General features: G+C 37.8%; 1 protein-coding gene across 3 annotated transcripts in view; it reads left to right on the top strand.

Moving 5' to 3' along the window:
* The window catches only part of GPBP1 (GC-rich promoter binding protein 1), a 73,530-nt gene extending 70,248 nt beyond the window's left edge, over positions 1–3,282 (top strand). For all 3 annotated transcript variants that reach the window (XM_082725985.1, XM_082725983.1, XM_082725984.1), the window contains one exon: positions 2,325–3,282. In XM_082725985.1, the coding sequence (XP_082582111.1) occupies positions 2,325–2,483 (159 nt within the window). In that variant the 3' untranslated portion in view covers positions 2,484–3,282. The remainder of the gene's footprint in view (positions 1–2,324) is intronic.
* The last annotated feature ends 12,699 nt before the right edge of the window (positions 3,283–15,981 follow it).

Here is a 15,981-nt window from a genome sequence, read left to right as displayed (position 1 = left end):
CTTTTATCCTTCTCCTTGCATAAGAATATTTCAAGTTCTGAAACATCTTTTTGTTTCCAGTCTCCTTTTTGAAAGAGTATTAGGAAATGTTTGATAGAATTGGAATTGCTGGATCATGTGGTCATCTGTGTTTAACTTTTTGAGGAACCACCCATAACCATTTTTCCACAGAAGCTGCACCATTTTATATACCCACCAGTGATGCTCAAGAATTTATCTTACCTTACCTTACCTTACCTTACCTTATCTGTTTGATAGGAGCTATACTAGTGATTGCCAAGTAGGTATCTCACTGTGGTTTTAATTTGCACTTCAGTATTGGTTAATAGTGATGTTGAGAATCTTTGCTTGTACTTCCTGGCCATTTGTGTACCTCTTTGGAGAAATATGTATTCAGGTACTTTGACCATTTTTAATCAGGTTCTTGTGGAGTTGTGGTATTTCTTTATATATTGTGGATTTTAACTCCTGTTTCTACATGATTTACAAATACTTTTTCACATTCCATAAATAGTCTTTTTACTCTCTTGATTATATTCTTTGATGCATAAAAGTTTTAAATTTTTGATGGGGTCCTGTTTATCGATTTTCTTCCTTAGTTCCCCCTACTTTCACTGTCTTATTACAGAAATCCATACCACACTGAATGTCCTGAATCTTTTTTCCCCTGTGTTTTCATTTTTTTTTTTTTAAGATTTTATTTATTTATTTGATAGGCAGAGAGAGAAAGGAGGAAGCAGGCTCCTCGCTAAGCAGAGAGCCCGATGTGGGGCTCGATCCCAGGACCCTGAGATCATGACCTGAGCTGAAGGCAGAGGCTTTAACCCACTGAGCCACCCAGGCGCTCCTCCCCTGTCTATTCTTAAATCTGTGATAGATAGTTTTGATTCTTAGGTTTAAGTCTTTGATCCATTTGTGTTAGTTTTGTTTGTGTTGTAAGGATCTGCCTTCATTCTTGTGGATGTATCTGTCAAAACTTTGTCAAAAATCATTTGAGTATGCAGTTTCTCCTTGAAGAATACAGATTTCAGTTGCATGAGTCTACTTAGATGCCGATATTTTCCAGTACTGTACATGTATTATCTCTTACAATCGTCTTAACATTTTCACTTTTTATCTTTAAGAATGCTGTGTATAATAAATATAACATAGAAAATATATATTAATTGCTTTCTGTTATCTATAAGGCTTCCTAGTCAACAGCAGACTGTTAGTAGTTAAGTTTTGGGGAAGTCCAAAGTAATGCATGGATTTTTGACTGCATGGAGTGAAGGGGGCATGTTGGTGCCCCTAACCCTTGTATTGTTAAGGGATCAACCATAAATGAAAGGGTTTATTTCTGGGCTTTGTATTCCACTGGTCTTTTCTGTGTGATTTATTTTTTTATTTTTTATTTTTATTTTTTTGGCCAGTACCACATTGTCTTGATGACTTCACCTCTGAAATAAGTTTAGAAACCAGGAAGCATGAAAGTTCCAATTTAGTTGTTGTTGTCGTTTTGTTTGTTTGTTTGTTTTTTTAAAGATTTTATTTATTTGACAGACAGACATCACAAGTAGGCAGAGAAGCAGGCAGAGAGAGAGGAGGAAGCAGTTTCCCTGCTGAGCAGAGAGCCGATTCGGGGCTCGATCCCAGCTGGGATCATGACCTGAGCCGAAGGCAGAGGCTTTAACCCACTGAGCCACCCAGTATTAAAATCTCTGCGGTTAAGCAAAGGCTGTATTTGATTTTGTTATTTTGTGGACATAACTTGAATACTTGCCTACCGGAATGGTTTGTATTCTACTTACTCTGTAGTGTGTGAATAAAGCAGTTTGTGGGGTGTGTTGATAGTTCAGTTTGGTCAGAATAATAATAACAGCTGAATTTTAACAGCTGCTAATTTTATTCTAGTTTGCACTGAAGGTATTTGGTACAACTTTCACTTAAAGAAATGAAAATTTGGAAAGGATTATTTAGTACCTTAACAAGTGATAGGATTATGTCCACACCTACTCTGTCTGGATTGACAATTTATGCTTTTTTCACTATGCTAATAATAAACATTAATTTTATTTATCTACTTTCTGGTTTGGTAGGTGTTAATTGTGGTTCTCTAAAAGGTAAGGATTTACTCCCAGGGAATAATTTGTTAGAACAGTTGAATCAATTACTGTATTTAACTAGTTTTCCAGAAATGAGTATCATCTGGAATTTTCAGGGTAGAAGACAATTTTTTTAATGTAGTCATGGTTACATTGAATTATTGCAGTATTCTTAATTGATAAGTAACCCCTGGAGGAGGATAGATTATGTATTTAATATATTTATTTTTGATCTTTTAGTTACAGAAGAATGGTCTGAGGAAAAATGGTATTTTGAAAAATGGCCTGATCTGTGACTTCAAGTTTGGACCCTGGAAAAACAGCACTTTCAAACCCACTATTGAGAATGATGACACAGAGACAAGTAGCAGTGACACATCAGATGATGATGATGTGTGAAGGATTTCCTAACAGCTTTAGAAATTTTAGTGTGATACATCTCTCATACAGTTTGGGGTGAATTGTAAAAATGAAGAACTATAATTTATGTAGTAAAGTACCCCATTAGAAGATGATTTTTTTGAGGGACTTCACTATGAAGAAAACCAAGAATGTTGTGTTGGGCTGTGTTGAACATTATTTCTTTGTAAATGAATGTTGTAGAAATGAGGACTTTGGTTGATCCAACATTGACTTTCTTCATCACTGCAGCATTTCTCTGACTAGCAATGTGACGATGTAACAAATGAGATTTTCTCATTTAATAATAAAAAATTGTGTAATGTTTTGCAAAGCTTCTGTCTTAAAATGTCCAGGTCTTAAGAAAAAAGGCAGCTTACACTGTTTTGCTTGCAGAGTCATATCTCTTTCGTACAATGGAAATCCTCAAGTCCACTTTGTGCCCCCCCCACCCCCAAAAGGACAATGTAGCATGTTGGCTAAAACTGGAGCAAAGTGCACTAAAACATTAATTTCCTGAACTCAAGTGTTGTACTAGTCACCTTTTAAAAACATAAATTGCTCTTTAGCCATGTGTAGTTCGGTAAACGTTACAGGAAAGACTTTGACACACTTTATTCCAAATTTTAAGAGGTGATTTTCAAGAACTTTATTTGGGTATGTTTTCAGACTAGGACTTTCAGAGATGATGGAAGAGTCTTGTGGGAATACTTATTTTGATAAATTATTACACATGCAGAAAAACTGATCACACTGACTGGATCTGTCCACACATGGAAAATAAACTGGATTTTCAGAATATTGTTGTTCTCTCTAGTGTTCAAGGTTTTGGTTTCTAAACACAAAATGCTTTATTTACTTATTAAAACAAAGTTATACTTTCTTTATTAAAGATAGTGATTACTTTCTTAGTTTACAAAAAGAAAGTTATGGAAAATATTCTTTTTATTATCAAATGCTTAACAAGTTTATTAAATGAATGAATGTTGTTAAATAGTCACTTTATTTTTCACTTGCATATTTTAGAATCATTACTGTTTCATTGCTGACTGGAAGAGTAATTTAGCTCTGTATATTTGTATTTTGCTGTTTCTTGTTTTGTTTACTTGCATTTGCTTATAGCTTTCCTCATCCCATTTCTGTCCATGTTTAAATATATGCTGATTGTAAAGGGTTTAATCTCAGCAAGAATGTAGGTTTTCTATTAGATTAAGCTAATCGTCAGTTTTTTCTTTTAAATTGTATTTTCTCAGAAGGCTGCGGTGGTTTTGCTGTTTCTACCTCAAGGTCCTGCCCAAACTTCCCAGCTTTCAAGAGAAGCCAGATTTTTTGTTCACACTGAGACTGGTGGTGATGGGGAAATTAAAAACAAACAAAAACCAAAAGCACAGTTTTATCCCCACAAAAACTAAGGATGAGTTAGAATGGTTAACAAAGTATTAAATAGATCTTAAAATTACCTTTTTAAATAGATTCTTAAAATACACCACAATGCAATCTAATCATCTAGTGTTAAATGTACTGTCACGTCCCAAGTATGCTTTCACAAAACTCTGTCAGTATCACATAACGAAATGTTTGGGGGACTCTTAGATTGCACTGTTTGGTTAACAGATAAATGAAATCTATCAGATGTAAAATGTATTTGCTAACATAAGCTAAAAAGGGACCTGAGAAATGTGGTTTACATTAAAAATCTAACTGTTTCTACTGAAGAGCTTTCAGAAAAGATTTCTTAAGAAAATTTTTCTGGCATCTTTTGCTTTACATTCAGATAAATTTTGTTTTAATCTTAATTCTTATCAGTTAAGTAATGTTTATTGTGCATTCATAGCATTGATATGGACTGTGTTTTAGTTTACCTTTTATAAGCATGGTAAGGTACAGTGGTGTGGTTTACTCTCCTTATTAAATGATAGTATCACCAAGTTTGGTTACTGAGTGGGTGGATCCATACAAAGTATTTCAATAGAACCATTACATCTTAGCATAATTTTAACTTGCTCTCTGAATAAGGGGTAGCTGGTAAAGAGTTTGGACCATATTGTTTGAAAGGGAGCTCATAAGTACTAGTTAAATTGGACATCTAGTGTAGAATTGTTGAACTCAAAAATAGGCCATGATGGAGGTCTGAAAAAGAAGTACTTTGGGCTGCTTCATACTCCATTTCTCCACAGCAGGTTATTTATTTATTTATTTTTAACAGTCCACTTTACTAAAGTATAAATTAACGTAAACTACACATTTAAAGGTATCATTTGATAAACTTTGATTTGTGAAACCATCACTGCAATCAAGGTATTGAACAATACCTGTCACCCCCAGAAGTTTTTTGGTTTCCCCTTCTTTGTAATCCTTCCCTCTTATTACTACCTCCCTCCTTTCAGCACTTCCTCCCCCCTTTTTGGTATGAAATGTAATAAATGAGCAGAAATCTTATGGTAATGGGTTTAAAATAGTATTTCAAAAATTGTATCTTAATTTGCTTTATATTAAGATAAGGATTAGAATTATTTATATTTCCATAAATCTATTTCTATTAAAGTTGAAATAAATGTAGAAGTGTTAACCTGAAAATAATCAGATTGATTTGATAACACCAGATTTATATTAACTATTAAAAATTCAGTGTCTTGAAGGGCCTGATTCCTATAAACAAAAACTTTAAAATCCTTTGTTAGTGTTTATTTTGTACTGTTGTTAGAATATGGTTATATGAACATATCTTAAATTTAGGAATATGTCGTAAATGACTTGCTTTTGATTCACAAAAAGCCATCATTAACTTGACATCACATTCTATTTGGATGCTCCATAATCTCCTACTCATAACTTTATAAAAGATGTTTTATTAAGTGCTTTTATTTGAATCTTCTCATTTGGGTTGTGCCAACAATAATAGGGACCCTTAATTCTAAGAAAGAGCCTGCTTGTGGTGGAAACTAGAACTTTTCTCTCAAGTACTGGAGAAGTATTTGGTAAAGAGTATGTCATCTCTTTGTTCTGAATGTAAATTGAGTGAGAACCAAAAGCATCTCTTTACCAGCAACAGGACATAAAGTGGAACAAAAGCCTTGAAATAAGTGAGTGTCCAAGGTTCGGTATTGCAAGTTGCTTTTCCAAGACCTCAAGTCCCCATCAGAATTTTGAAGTCTGGTGGGTGCCAGCGATACAAAGCCCAGATAATAGCTCAGGTAACAAAAAGCAACAAGTGGTGAAGTTAAATCTCTCAGTAGTGCATACTTCAGGCTAAGTAGGCACAGAGAAGAGGGCTTTACTGAAATTATGTTCTGGAGTGGAGATGAGGGAATCGCGTGTCTGATAGGGGAAAGTGGTAAAATCAGTGTACTAAATCTGAACCCAGAGGGCGCCTGGGTGGCTCAGTGGTTAAGCCGCTGCCTTCAGCTCAGGTCATGATCCCAGGGTCCTGGGATCGAGTCCCACATCGGATTCTGCTCAATGGGAAGCCTGCTTCCCTCCCTCTCTCTCTCTGCCTGCCTCTCTACTTGTGATCTCTTTCTGTAAAATAAATAAAATCTTTAAAAAAAAAAATCTGAACCCAGAAACTAGAGACCAGAAACCCCTTTCAGCTAGTGAAGCTGCAAGGTGATAATGCAGTTAACATACACCAGAGGTGCCGCATGGACTAGAAATCCATAGAATTAGGAATAAGTTACTGCGGTTAGGACTGAGAACTCTATTGTACCCAATGACAGGCAGGGCTAAACCGCTTCTAACTGGATCTGAAGTTCAAAATGCCTGCTTTATCCAATATGGGTAAGAAGGGATCTGATCGAAGGTGGAGGATAAGTAAGTGTACATATGAAGCCTACACTAGTTCACATTTTAAATATGACCAATGACTAGTATTTCTTGAATCTGTGACTTCTCAGGTTAATTCATAAATAGACTAAAATGAGGATCTGGTAGGCCAGGCTCTGCTGAAAATACAAAGAATAAAAACCCCTGTGCTGAAGTTGATCACAGCCTGGTAGGAAAACCATGGCAAATTAGTTTTCAAGTATGTGTAATGTATAGGGTTAGTGTAGGGCAGGGTCAGAGGGCTAAGATAGGCTTTCCAGAGGACATCATAGCTTATTATTATTTTTTTAAGATCTTATTTTACAGAGATCACAAGTAGAGAGGCAGGCAGAGAGAGAGGAGGAAGCAGGCTCTCCACGGAGCAGAGAGCCCAATGTTGGGCTCAATCCCAGGACTCTGGGATCGTGACCTGAACCGAAGGCAAAGGCTTTAACCCACTGAGCTACCCAGGCGCCCCTCATAGCTTGGTTTTAACGAATGAACAGTTTACTAAGGCACAGAGGGCAGAAGGGAATCTTAGGCAAAGGAATTGGCCTGTGCAAGGGCATCCTACTGCCAAAGATGTTCAGGAAACCTTAAGGAGTTAAGTATAAGTATAGGAGCAGGAGAAGGAGGTAAGGCTGTAAGGGACCAGATCACCAAGAACCTAGTTGACCATGCTGACCAAACTTTCATTTTACCCTGCAGGCAGGGAGGAAACTTCAGACATTAAAACTGGACCGCTAGACTCCGTGTTCCTTCTGTTTAGCTTGAAAAATCCTTGAACGTGATTGCTTAAAACTGCAGGGACAGGGGGCATCTGGCTGGCTCAGTTGGATGCATGCATCTCTTGATCTTGGGGTCTTGAGTTTGAGTCCCACATTGGGTATAAAGATTACTAATAGAAATAATAAAACCCCACAGCGACAGGTGGAAGTGTTAACTTGTGAATGCCTCATTCCAGGTGTGACTTTAGATGAAGAGTTGCCTAGGTAAAGGAGTGTGTGTTAGCAATGAAAGAGGCAAACTGTTGCTGGTATGTTAGGGGTAAGTGGCCTGCTTTAGAGAAATTCCCCAAGGCAGTCCATCAGTAATACCTTCCATAATGACTTAAGAAAAATGAGGTTCTAAGAAGTAATTTTTCTCTTTTATAAGTAAGCCTTTTTTTCTGTGTCCAAAGTAAATCTGAAAGTTTACTAAAAACAATTTTGGGAAATTGCCATAAACATAATGTAGTGTTAGTGAATGAGGAAACCTGAAGATAAAAAGGTGTGGCCCTTCCTCAAGAAACATGATTATTTAACCTATATTAATGTTTGTCTATATAACAGTCAGGGAAAGTAAGTCTTGGATTCTTTGCACAGATAGCTAGGCACATTCCAGAATACCTGAAAAAAAATTTTATTTTTCAAAAATTTGTTTGAATAGTCATTTCTAAAAATATACTGAATTTACATTTAAAATGTATTCAAACTCTTCATGGTTCATGCACTTTTGTATGCTTTATTTCACAATTGAGAGGAAAGAAGGGATTCTACAACTTTTTAAACAGTCACCTCAAAGACTAAGAAGAGCTACTGTCAAAGATAATTAAACATATATCTTGACTTAGGAGGACCAAAAGTATTCTAAAAATGCTTTAAGCAATGGCAGCATCACCAAAATCATTCACACATTGAGCATCTGCCTTCTCAGTGCCTAGCATTGTCCCACATGTTTGTGAATACAGAGTCTACCAATGTGACTACTCTGAAGGGAACATTAGTCTTTTGGATGGTACAGTTCCACTGTGTCTGTCTGCTAAGACATAAAAATCACACTTTCTTTTCTAAGATGTGACATTAGTGAAAAAATTTGAGAGTAATATCAGTTGTTTGCCATAAGGTTTAGCTATTGATTTGGTGGAGAAGAGATCTACAGGAATTCCAGTTGCTAACTGACAAATTTTCAAGCTGTTCTTTTTGACTTGGAGGTAATTATGAAGAGAGTTTAGATTCTTCTGGAATGTCTCTCATTGCAGGCTGAGTGGCTGCTGAGGGGTATTTGTCTTGCTCTAAATTAGCATAGGCGTTCTTGGGTCTCAGAAGGTCCGCTGATCAATTGCTTTGAATCCAGGATTCTGGGCCAGCTTTCTGGCCAGGCTATTCTGAGCAATGGATTTTTGTGTGTGTGTGCAAGACTTCCCAAAAGATAAGGCACGTAGAGAGCAGGTAGAAAAGCTGTTTTCAAGTATTTAAAGTATTATTAGGAAAAGAGATTAATTGGTTAGTTTTTGTGTGATGTTGTTTGGATTACCTAACTTGTATGTGCTTCGATTTCCTTCCCATTTGGGGCTCTCTGTTGGGCAGGGAGCCTGCACCTTCCTCTCTCTCTCTACTTGTGAGCTCTCTCGGTGAAATAAATAAAATCTTAAAAAAAATACATGTAAAGTCTTTATGGGAGTTTGACACACAGTCCACTCAGCAATATTAGTTTTTGTTATTTTTTTTTTTCTGTGTATGTCAATGGAAAGAACTCTAGCAAGATAATTTTCTAAATGTGTATTTCATGGATAAACATATATTTACCAAGAAGTTTAAAACATATTCTTCTAGAACCTTAGACCATTTGCTGGAGTGAAGTGAAAGCGTGAGTACTCCCCATTTGTATAAGCTGAAACTCAAGAAGGTAGTAATCTGCCCAGAGTCTTCCTGTATGTGAGTACACTGGTACTTGAATGAGGTCTAAGTTTCTAAGTTGATGTGCTTTTTACTATATCAGGCTACCCTAATAAGAGGACTAGGGCCAATCCAAGGGTGTTGGGGGATGCAGAGTTCAGTCACTAAATGAAAAATCTTTTACTAGAGTTCTTACAAAATGGCTTGTAAGTGGAAGTGAGCAGTAGCAGTATTCAAACAAGAGCTTGGTGACCAGTTTTCATAGATACTGTGAAGGACTTCTTACATTTGGGAGAATCTTGCCCTAGATGATTGTATGGTCCTTTTGACTTAGATTATATGGTCTTAATTAATTTATTAGTTAATACTTTTAAAAAGACTTTCATTATTTTTCATTGTGACTCATCTCAAAGTCATAAATAACGTAAGCTGCTCTGACTTAGATGTATTGTGTAATTTATTTGCCTTATACTTCCTGATGGCAAAATCTGGGTAACCTGATCTGGTATATTTAGCCTTAGGTATATGTCCCATTGCATCACAGACATTGCATGTCTGTTGAAAAGACATATACTCAAGGGTTGAAATCTAGTAGAATCAGTAACTTTCACTGCTTTAGCAGAACATTCTTAAGCGAATCTGTTGCTCCCCTCTCCTCCTTACTGTTAGGTAAAGATTCTGGGCCAGCTTTCTGGCCAGGCTATTCTGAGCAATGGGATTTTAAAAATTGAATAATTACTGGGATTTAAAAAATTAAATAATTACTAATACTCTTCAGTGTCACCATCTTGATTCATAGTGAAGTACCTGTAGTTTACCCATCAGTGCAAATGTTTAACACAAGTGTTGCAGTATAAATTCTGTGATTCAGAAAGTTATCCAGCACTTTGCTTCAGCATCGCTTGTGTTTTTTGCCAGGTATTCATAAAAAGATATTCTTTGATAATTAATTGGTGCTAATTATCAAATGAATGTAAGCAAAATAGTAAGTTCATCCATCTGTAAGGCAAGTACAGTCTTTTAAAAAATATTTTATTTCTAAGAGCAGGAGCGGGGGGAATTGGAGAGGGAGAAGGAGAAGCAGACTCCCTGCTGAGCAGGGAGCCCAATGTGGGACTCCATCCTAGGACCCTGGGATCATGACCTGAGCCAAAGGCAGATGTTTAACCAACTGAGCCACCCAAGTGCCCTAGGCAAGTACAGTTTTGAAGATGAGCTATTAATTCAGTCTTCACGTTACAATTAAAATTTTAACTTGAGGGGCGCCTTTAACTCCCTTCTGAACCTGCTTCTCCCTCTCCCTCTGCCTGTCTCTGTCAAATGAATAAACAAATTTTTTTTTTAACTTGATCAATTACCTTAACATTGGAAAATGGCACTCCTGGGACTTCTATACTGAATTTTAAGTTATTCAGCAGTGTCAGTTGTACCAAGGCTTTAAATTAGCCTCTTAGCCTGTCAGTTGTTTTCTCCAGGCAGCACAATATGAAATATCCGAAAGAAACTTCAGTGGCCTCCATATTTCTGGCTTGGGAAAACCAGGGACCAACACGTTTTGGCTTTTTAAAGAGCTCATGACTTCGATGTTTAAAATATATGAGTTTCATATGGCTGCTTAATAAAGTACCACAAACTATGCTTTGAACAACAGAAATTTTGTTATCTCAGATTTCAGGAGCCTATTAAGTCAATGTGTTGGCAGGGCCACGCCCTCTCTGAAGTCTCTGCGGAAGGATCCTTCCTTCAGTTTTCCTAGGTTTGGGTGGTTTCTAACAATCCTTAGCATCCCTTGGTTTGTGGCAATAAAACTCTTAATTCCTGCCTCAATCTTTTTTTTTTTTTTTTTTTTTAAAGATTTATTTATTTATTTGACAGAGAGAGATTACAAGTAGGCAGAGAGGCAGGCAGAGAGAGAGAGGAGGAAGCAGGCTCCCTGCCGAGCAGAGAGCCCGATGCGGGACTCGATCCCAGGACCCTGAGATCATGACCCGAGCCGAAGGCAGCAGCTTAACCCACTGAGCCACCCAGGCGCCCCCTGCCTCAATCTTCACATGGGTGTTTTCCTGTGCTTGTCTGTATGTCTGCTTTCTTTTCTTCTGAGGACACTAGTCATCAGATTAGGGCCAAATCTAGTATGATCCATTTTAGCTGATTACATCTGCAAAGACTCTGTTTCCATAAAGGGATGTCCTCAGGTTCAGGGTGATCATGAATTTTGGGGCACACAATTTAACTCTACACTATTGCATTCCTTTTTCTTTAAACTCTTTAAACTTGGGTCTCAAATTGATGTTGCCATTTAAGTAACACTATAAAATTATTTGTAAGTGTTCTCTTGTATAAGGCACAATAAGTTAAGAACATCCATAAAGCCAAGGTGAAGATGTTTTCATCATACTTTCGTTTATTTACAGCTTTGTGCAGTTTCTTTGGAGTAGATTCCTTCCTTCCATGAGTTCATTACTTTCAACATCTTTATGTGTAGATGGTGCAGCTGTGGACTGTGAAAACCAGTCTCTTAATCTCCTTATCTTAAGACAACTACCCTTAGACAAAAGAAAAATACATAGTTAATCTTAGGATGAAATATTAAGTTACAAAATAATATTTTAGATACAAAATCTAGAAAAAGTTTCCAAGAATTTAAAAATATCATGAAATAAGATATCAGAATATATCTAGTAGTGGTGTTTCCACAGAGGTGTAAGAAAACCTTGTGGGCTCCAAAATCATGATTACTGCATACTGAGCAGAGACCATAGCAAGGTGAACTGAATATAGCCAGAAAGAGCCCAGAGAACAGAGTTAATCTCTGAAAATGCACAAACTTACAGTCTAAAGCAGCTACTTCAGCTAAAGGACTCATTTATTCATTATCATGCATTCTAACAATCTGTTTATTTATCCCTCCACAGAACCAAAACCTGGGGCATAGAATCTGAAATCCGAGGCTCCCTCCGTAATTTTGTGGCTTAACCCGGTATATAGTCCATGCAGAACAGGTGTCTCCTTTTGGATACTGCAGAAGGAAGGGGGGAAGGGGAAGGGACATAGGCACACCCATATATAGAGATGGCCACACTAGGAGGCAGGTCAGAAGACAGAGTCTCAGGATAAAGGCACTTTTACTTCAATAAGGGGCTGGGAGTTGGCCAGGAAGGAGTTATTTCCATGGAATTTTTCTTTTTTTTCTTTTTCTTTTTTTTTTTTTTGGCAGGCTAGAGAGAGAAATGAAGGGAGCTCAGCTACACTGTGCCATCTGCAAGGTCAGTGGGGGCTGCTGTATGTCTTTCTGCTTCTAGGGTAAGGTGATCATAGGCATCAGATAGGCAGCATAGCCAAAGTGGCAGGTAGCGATTAGGCCCAATAACCTTGTGAGAATTTGGGAGTGGTTTCCTCTCTCGATAAGGACAGTAGTGGAGGTGATCAGATAGAGGATGGCCACTGTGAGGGTCTGCAAGAAATCACTCCAAGGCCAGTTGATGGTCTCTATCTTGGTTTGTAGGTCACACATGTTGATGGCAAAAAAGATAGTGGCAAGGATCATCTCAACCACCAGCAGGGAGGAGGGTCCTGGTGTGGAGGTGCTGGAGCAGGTCAGAATCACCAGCCAAGATGTAATCTCGGCAAACTGAAGAACTTCTTTTCCAGTGTAGGAAAAGTTGGTGCAGGAGGAATGGATGACAGAGGGGTAACTGCGGGGGGTGCTGAGAGCTGCTGGGAATGCACCATGTGGTGGGGCGGGGCCATTAGGGGCACAGAGAATCTCCGCACTTGCTCATGGATTCAGGGACACTGCACACCCCGAGCTCGAATCACCTTACTACCTTAGAAATTTCTTAAAAAACACAATATACACACACATTTTATAAGTCAGCAGAGCAATAACATTATCATGTCATGAAGTGAAAAACACTACAGATGCACGAGAAAATGAAATTGACGAAAGTAAAAACGTTGGTGTTATAATGAAAATAGTGTGAACTGGACCAACCCTGAAAGAGTCTCAGAGACTCTTAGGAATCTGACCCCAAATTAGAGAAGCAATGTCAAGGACAGACTGAATACGTTTATACCAAATGACCATAATTGTGGGCCCACCACACCAGATGACAGTAATTAACACGAAACATGACATTCTCCTTTGCAGCCCACACTAAGTCCGCTCCCACCCATTCACCAAGTCTACAGACCATATTTGATTTGTATTTATGTCCTTATTACATCTCTTTATTCTTAAAATATGAACAATGCTTAATAAAGGTTCATTGAAAAAAATTGAGGAATTTTTTATTTTAGCAGAAAACATGAAAATATTTTTAAATCTTTGGTGCCCTCAGGTGGCACAATATTGCAAAGCAATTTAGAAAAATGCTGCATGTATTATTATTATTAGCGGCAGTAGTAGTATTTTTTAATCTTGAGCCCCGTTTGAGTTTAGGTCGCTTCCTCTATGTATTTTTTTTTTTTTTAAGATTTTATTTGTTGATTTGTGTGAAAGAGAGATCACAAGTAGGCAGAGAGGCAGGCAGAGGGGAAGCAGTCTCCCCGCTGAGCAGAGACTCAGAGAGTGGGGCTCGATCGCAGGACTCTGGGATCATGACCTGAGCCGAAGGCAGAGGCTCTAACCCACTGAGCCACCCAGGCGCTCCTCACTTCCTCTATGTATTAATAAGTGTTTTCTTCCACTCTAAATTATCTTGCGTAAGTCAAACAAATTATTTGGATATATTCCATCCACACCTCCTGTTGCATGTTGATACAGTTTGAAATGTCAATATTCATTACTGAGTAGTTGCTTACTACAGTTATCCAGCTGACCAATCTACCATACCACACCATTTCTTGCTCTCCTGTGGCCAAGAAAAATCGAGTGGTTCACATTAGAGAGGTGAGTTGTATATTTGAGTCCTTTTTTGGGGTTGTATTCTTATGCTACTTTTGCCTTTGATTCAGTTCTTCACTACTTAACCTTCTTATGGCTGTGCATTTCTTTTGAGAGAGACATTTATTTCATATCAGGAATGTACAGAGTATTTTTGTATCTTCCTTTACATTTTTTCTTGTTATTGTCTCTTCCAAAACAGCTGAATTTTTTACTTTGTCAATTTGTAGGTTCGTGTGTTTCTATCCAAAGTTGCCTATTCACAGGAAACTCTTAGATAAAAGAAAATGTGGGTGCTTTTCCCAGTTATTATTAAGGAATTTGGCAAATCTGATGACATGACATGAGGTGTATTGTGTTCCTTTCACTACTAAAATTGTTAAAAATACTTTGAGATCATTCAATTACCTGATGGTTCGTGCAGTAGAAAGAACCAGGAGTGAAAAGAACCTGAAGAGAGATACTTGCTTTAAGAATGCCCAGTCCAAGTTCGATTCATTGTGAAGAACCTGGAGTGTTTTTTGTGTTGTTGTTTGTTGTTTTCTTTTTGGAGATATTTACAAAAGTGATTAAAAGGAAGGTTGGAAGAATTAAAATTTTTGCCTAGGGAGAACTCTAGGGGAGAGGCATACCCAAAGTACATTTACAATATGACTACTCTTTTTTATTTTATTTATTTATTTTAAATATTTTTATTTATTTATTCGACAGACAGAGATCACAAGTAGGCAGAGAGGCAGGCAGAGACAGAGGGGGAAGTGGGCTCCCCACTGTGCAGAGAGCCTGATGTGGGGCTCGATTCCAGGACTCTGAGATCACAACCTGAGCCCAAGGCAGAGGCTTAACCCATTGAGCCACCCAGGTGCCCCATGACTATTCTTCTTTAATTTAAATATGTTGTTTCGTGATATCAATAAGTACTTATGGAGAATTTAATACATATCAGCCACTGTCCCGGGCTCTGGGAACACAGATATTGAAAACGGAGTCCCATCCTTCATGAAGTTCTTCACCTAGTAAGGAGATAGTGAAGTTAAAACCAAGATAGCATTATGACCTGCATAAAGGCATTTCAGAAAATTCCCTGCAAATATGGAAAATTCTCCTTCTTATTTTGACAAGTAATTAAATGTTAGCTAGATGATGGAGGAAAGGGTGTTTCAACAGAGAGGCTGGTGTGTGATCAGTATTAGAGGAGAAGTAAGTAAAGGCCACTGTAGCAGATGGAGATCTTGACAAGCAAACTAAATATCTGAGATGTTGTCCTGGATGCAATGAGGAATTACTGAAGAGAAGTCATATGAGCAGATCTATATATTTTAGAAAGATCACTTTGGCCACAGTGTAAAGAAAAGCTGGGAAGGGGGTACACTGGGAAATAGGGAGACCGTTAAAACCGTTGCAATAATACTGGCAAAGAATGGAAAAGAATTGAACTAAGGGCAAGTGTAGTGGGAATGAAATTGAAGTGTTAAAGGGAGAGAGTTGCTAGGATTTTTTTGGTAAGGGAGTCAAGAGGTCAAGGCTATCTGCTCTGTGCTTGGCTTTGATGGTTGTGTCATCCCTTAAGAAAAGAAACTGAGGGGGCTCCTGGCTAGCTCAGTTGGAAGAACATGTGATGCTTGATTTTGGGATTGTGAATTTGAACCCCACAGTGGGTGTAGAGATTAAAAAAAATTAAAAAATAAAACAAATCTTTAATTAAAAAATAAAAAAAATTAAAAAAAATCTTACAAAATAAAAGAAATTGAGAAGGAAGAGTGTATTTTGAGAGAAAAAGAATGTACACCTTGGATGTTGAATTTGAGTAATTCAAATGGTAATGTCTAGAAAGCAGTTATTCATACAGATTTGGAGTTCAGAAAGGGGTCACCAGAGAAAGACTAGCCAGAGAAATCTGGAGGGGGACTGATCTTGGAAGAAATGAGTGGAACTGACTCAATTTCCTGTTTTGATGCCTTCTTGCCTGAGTCAGGACCTAGTTAGGAACAGTTAAAACACCAGTGGAAAACTTTTCTGGGTGAAGGACCATATGACAGAAAGTTAGGGGTGACTTCCAGAAAGAAATGACCCACAGAAGGAAAGCTCCAAAATCGGTCTATAAACTGTTGGACAGACTTAGGTTGGATCTGTAGGGGCTGACCTGGGGTGGGGT

Source organism: Mustela nivalis (assembly GCF_964662115.1).
Source record: "Mustela nivalis genome assembly, chromosome: 3".
NCBI lineage: Eukaryota > Metazoa > Chordata > Mammalia > Carnivora > Mustelidae > Mustela > Mustela nivalis.
Note: the sequence above shows the minus strand (reverse complement) of the source record. Positions and strands in the feature narration are given on the sequence as shown.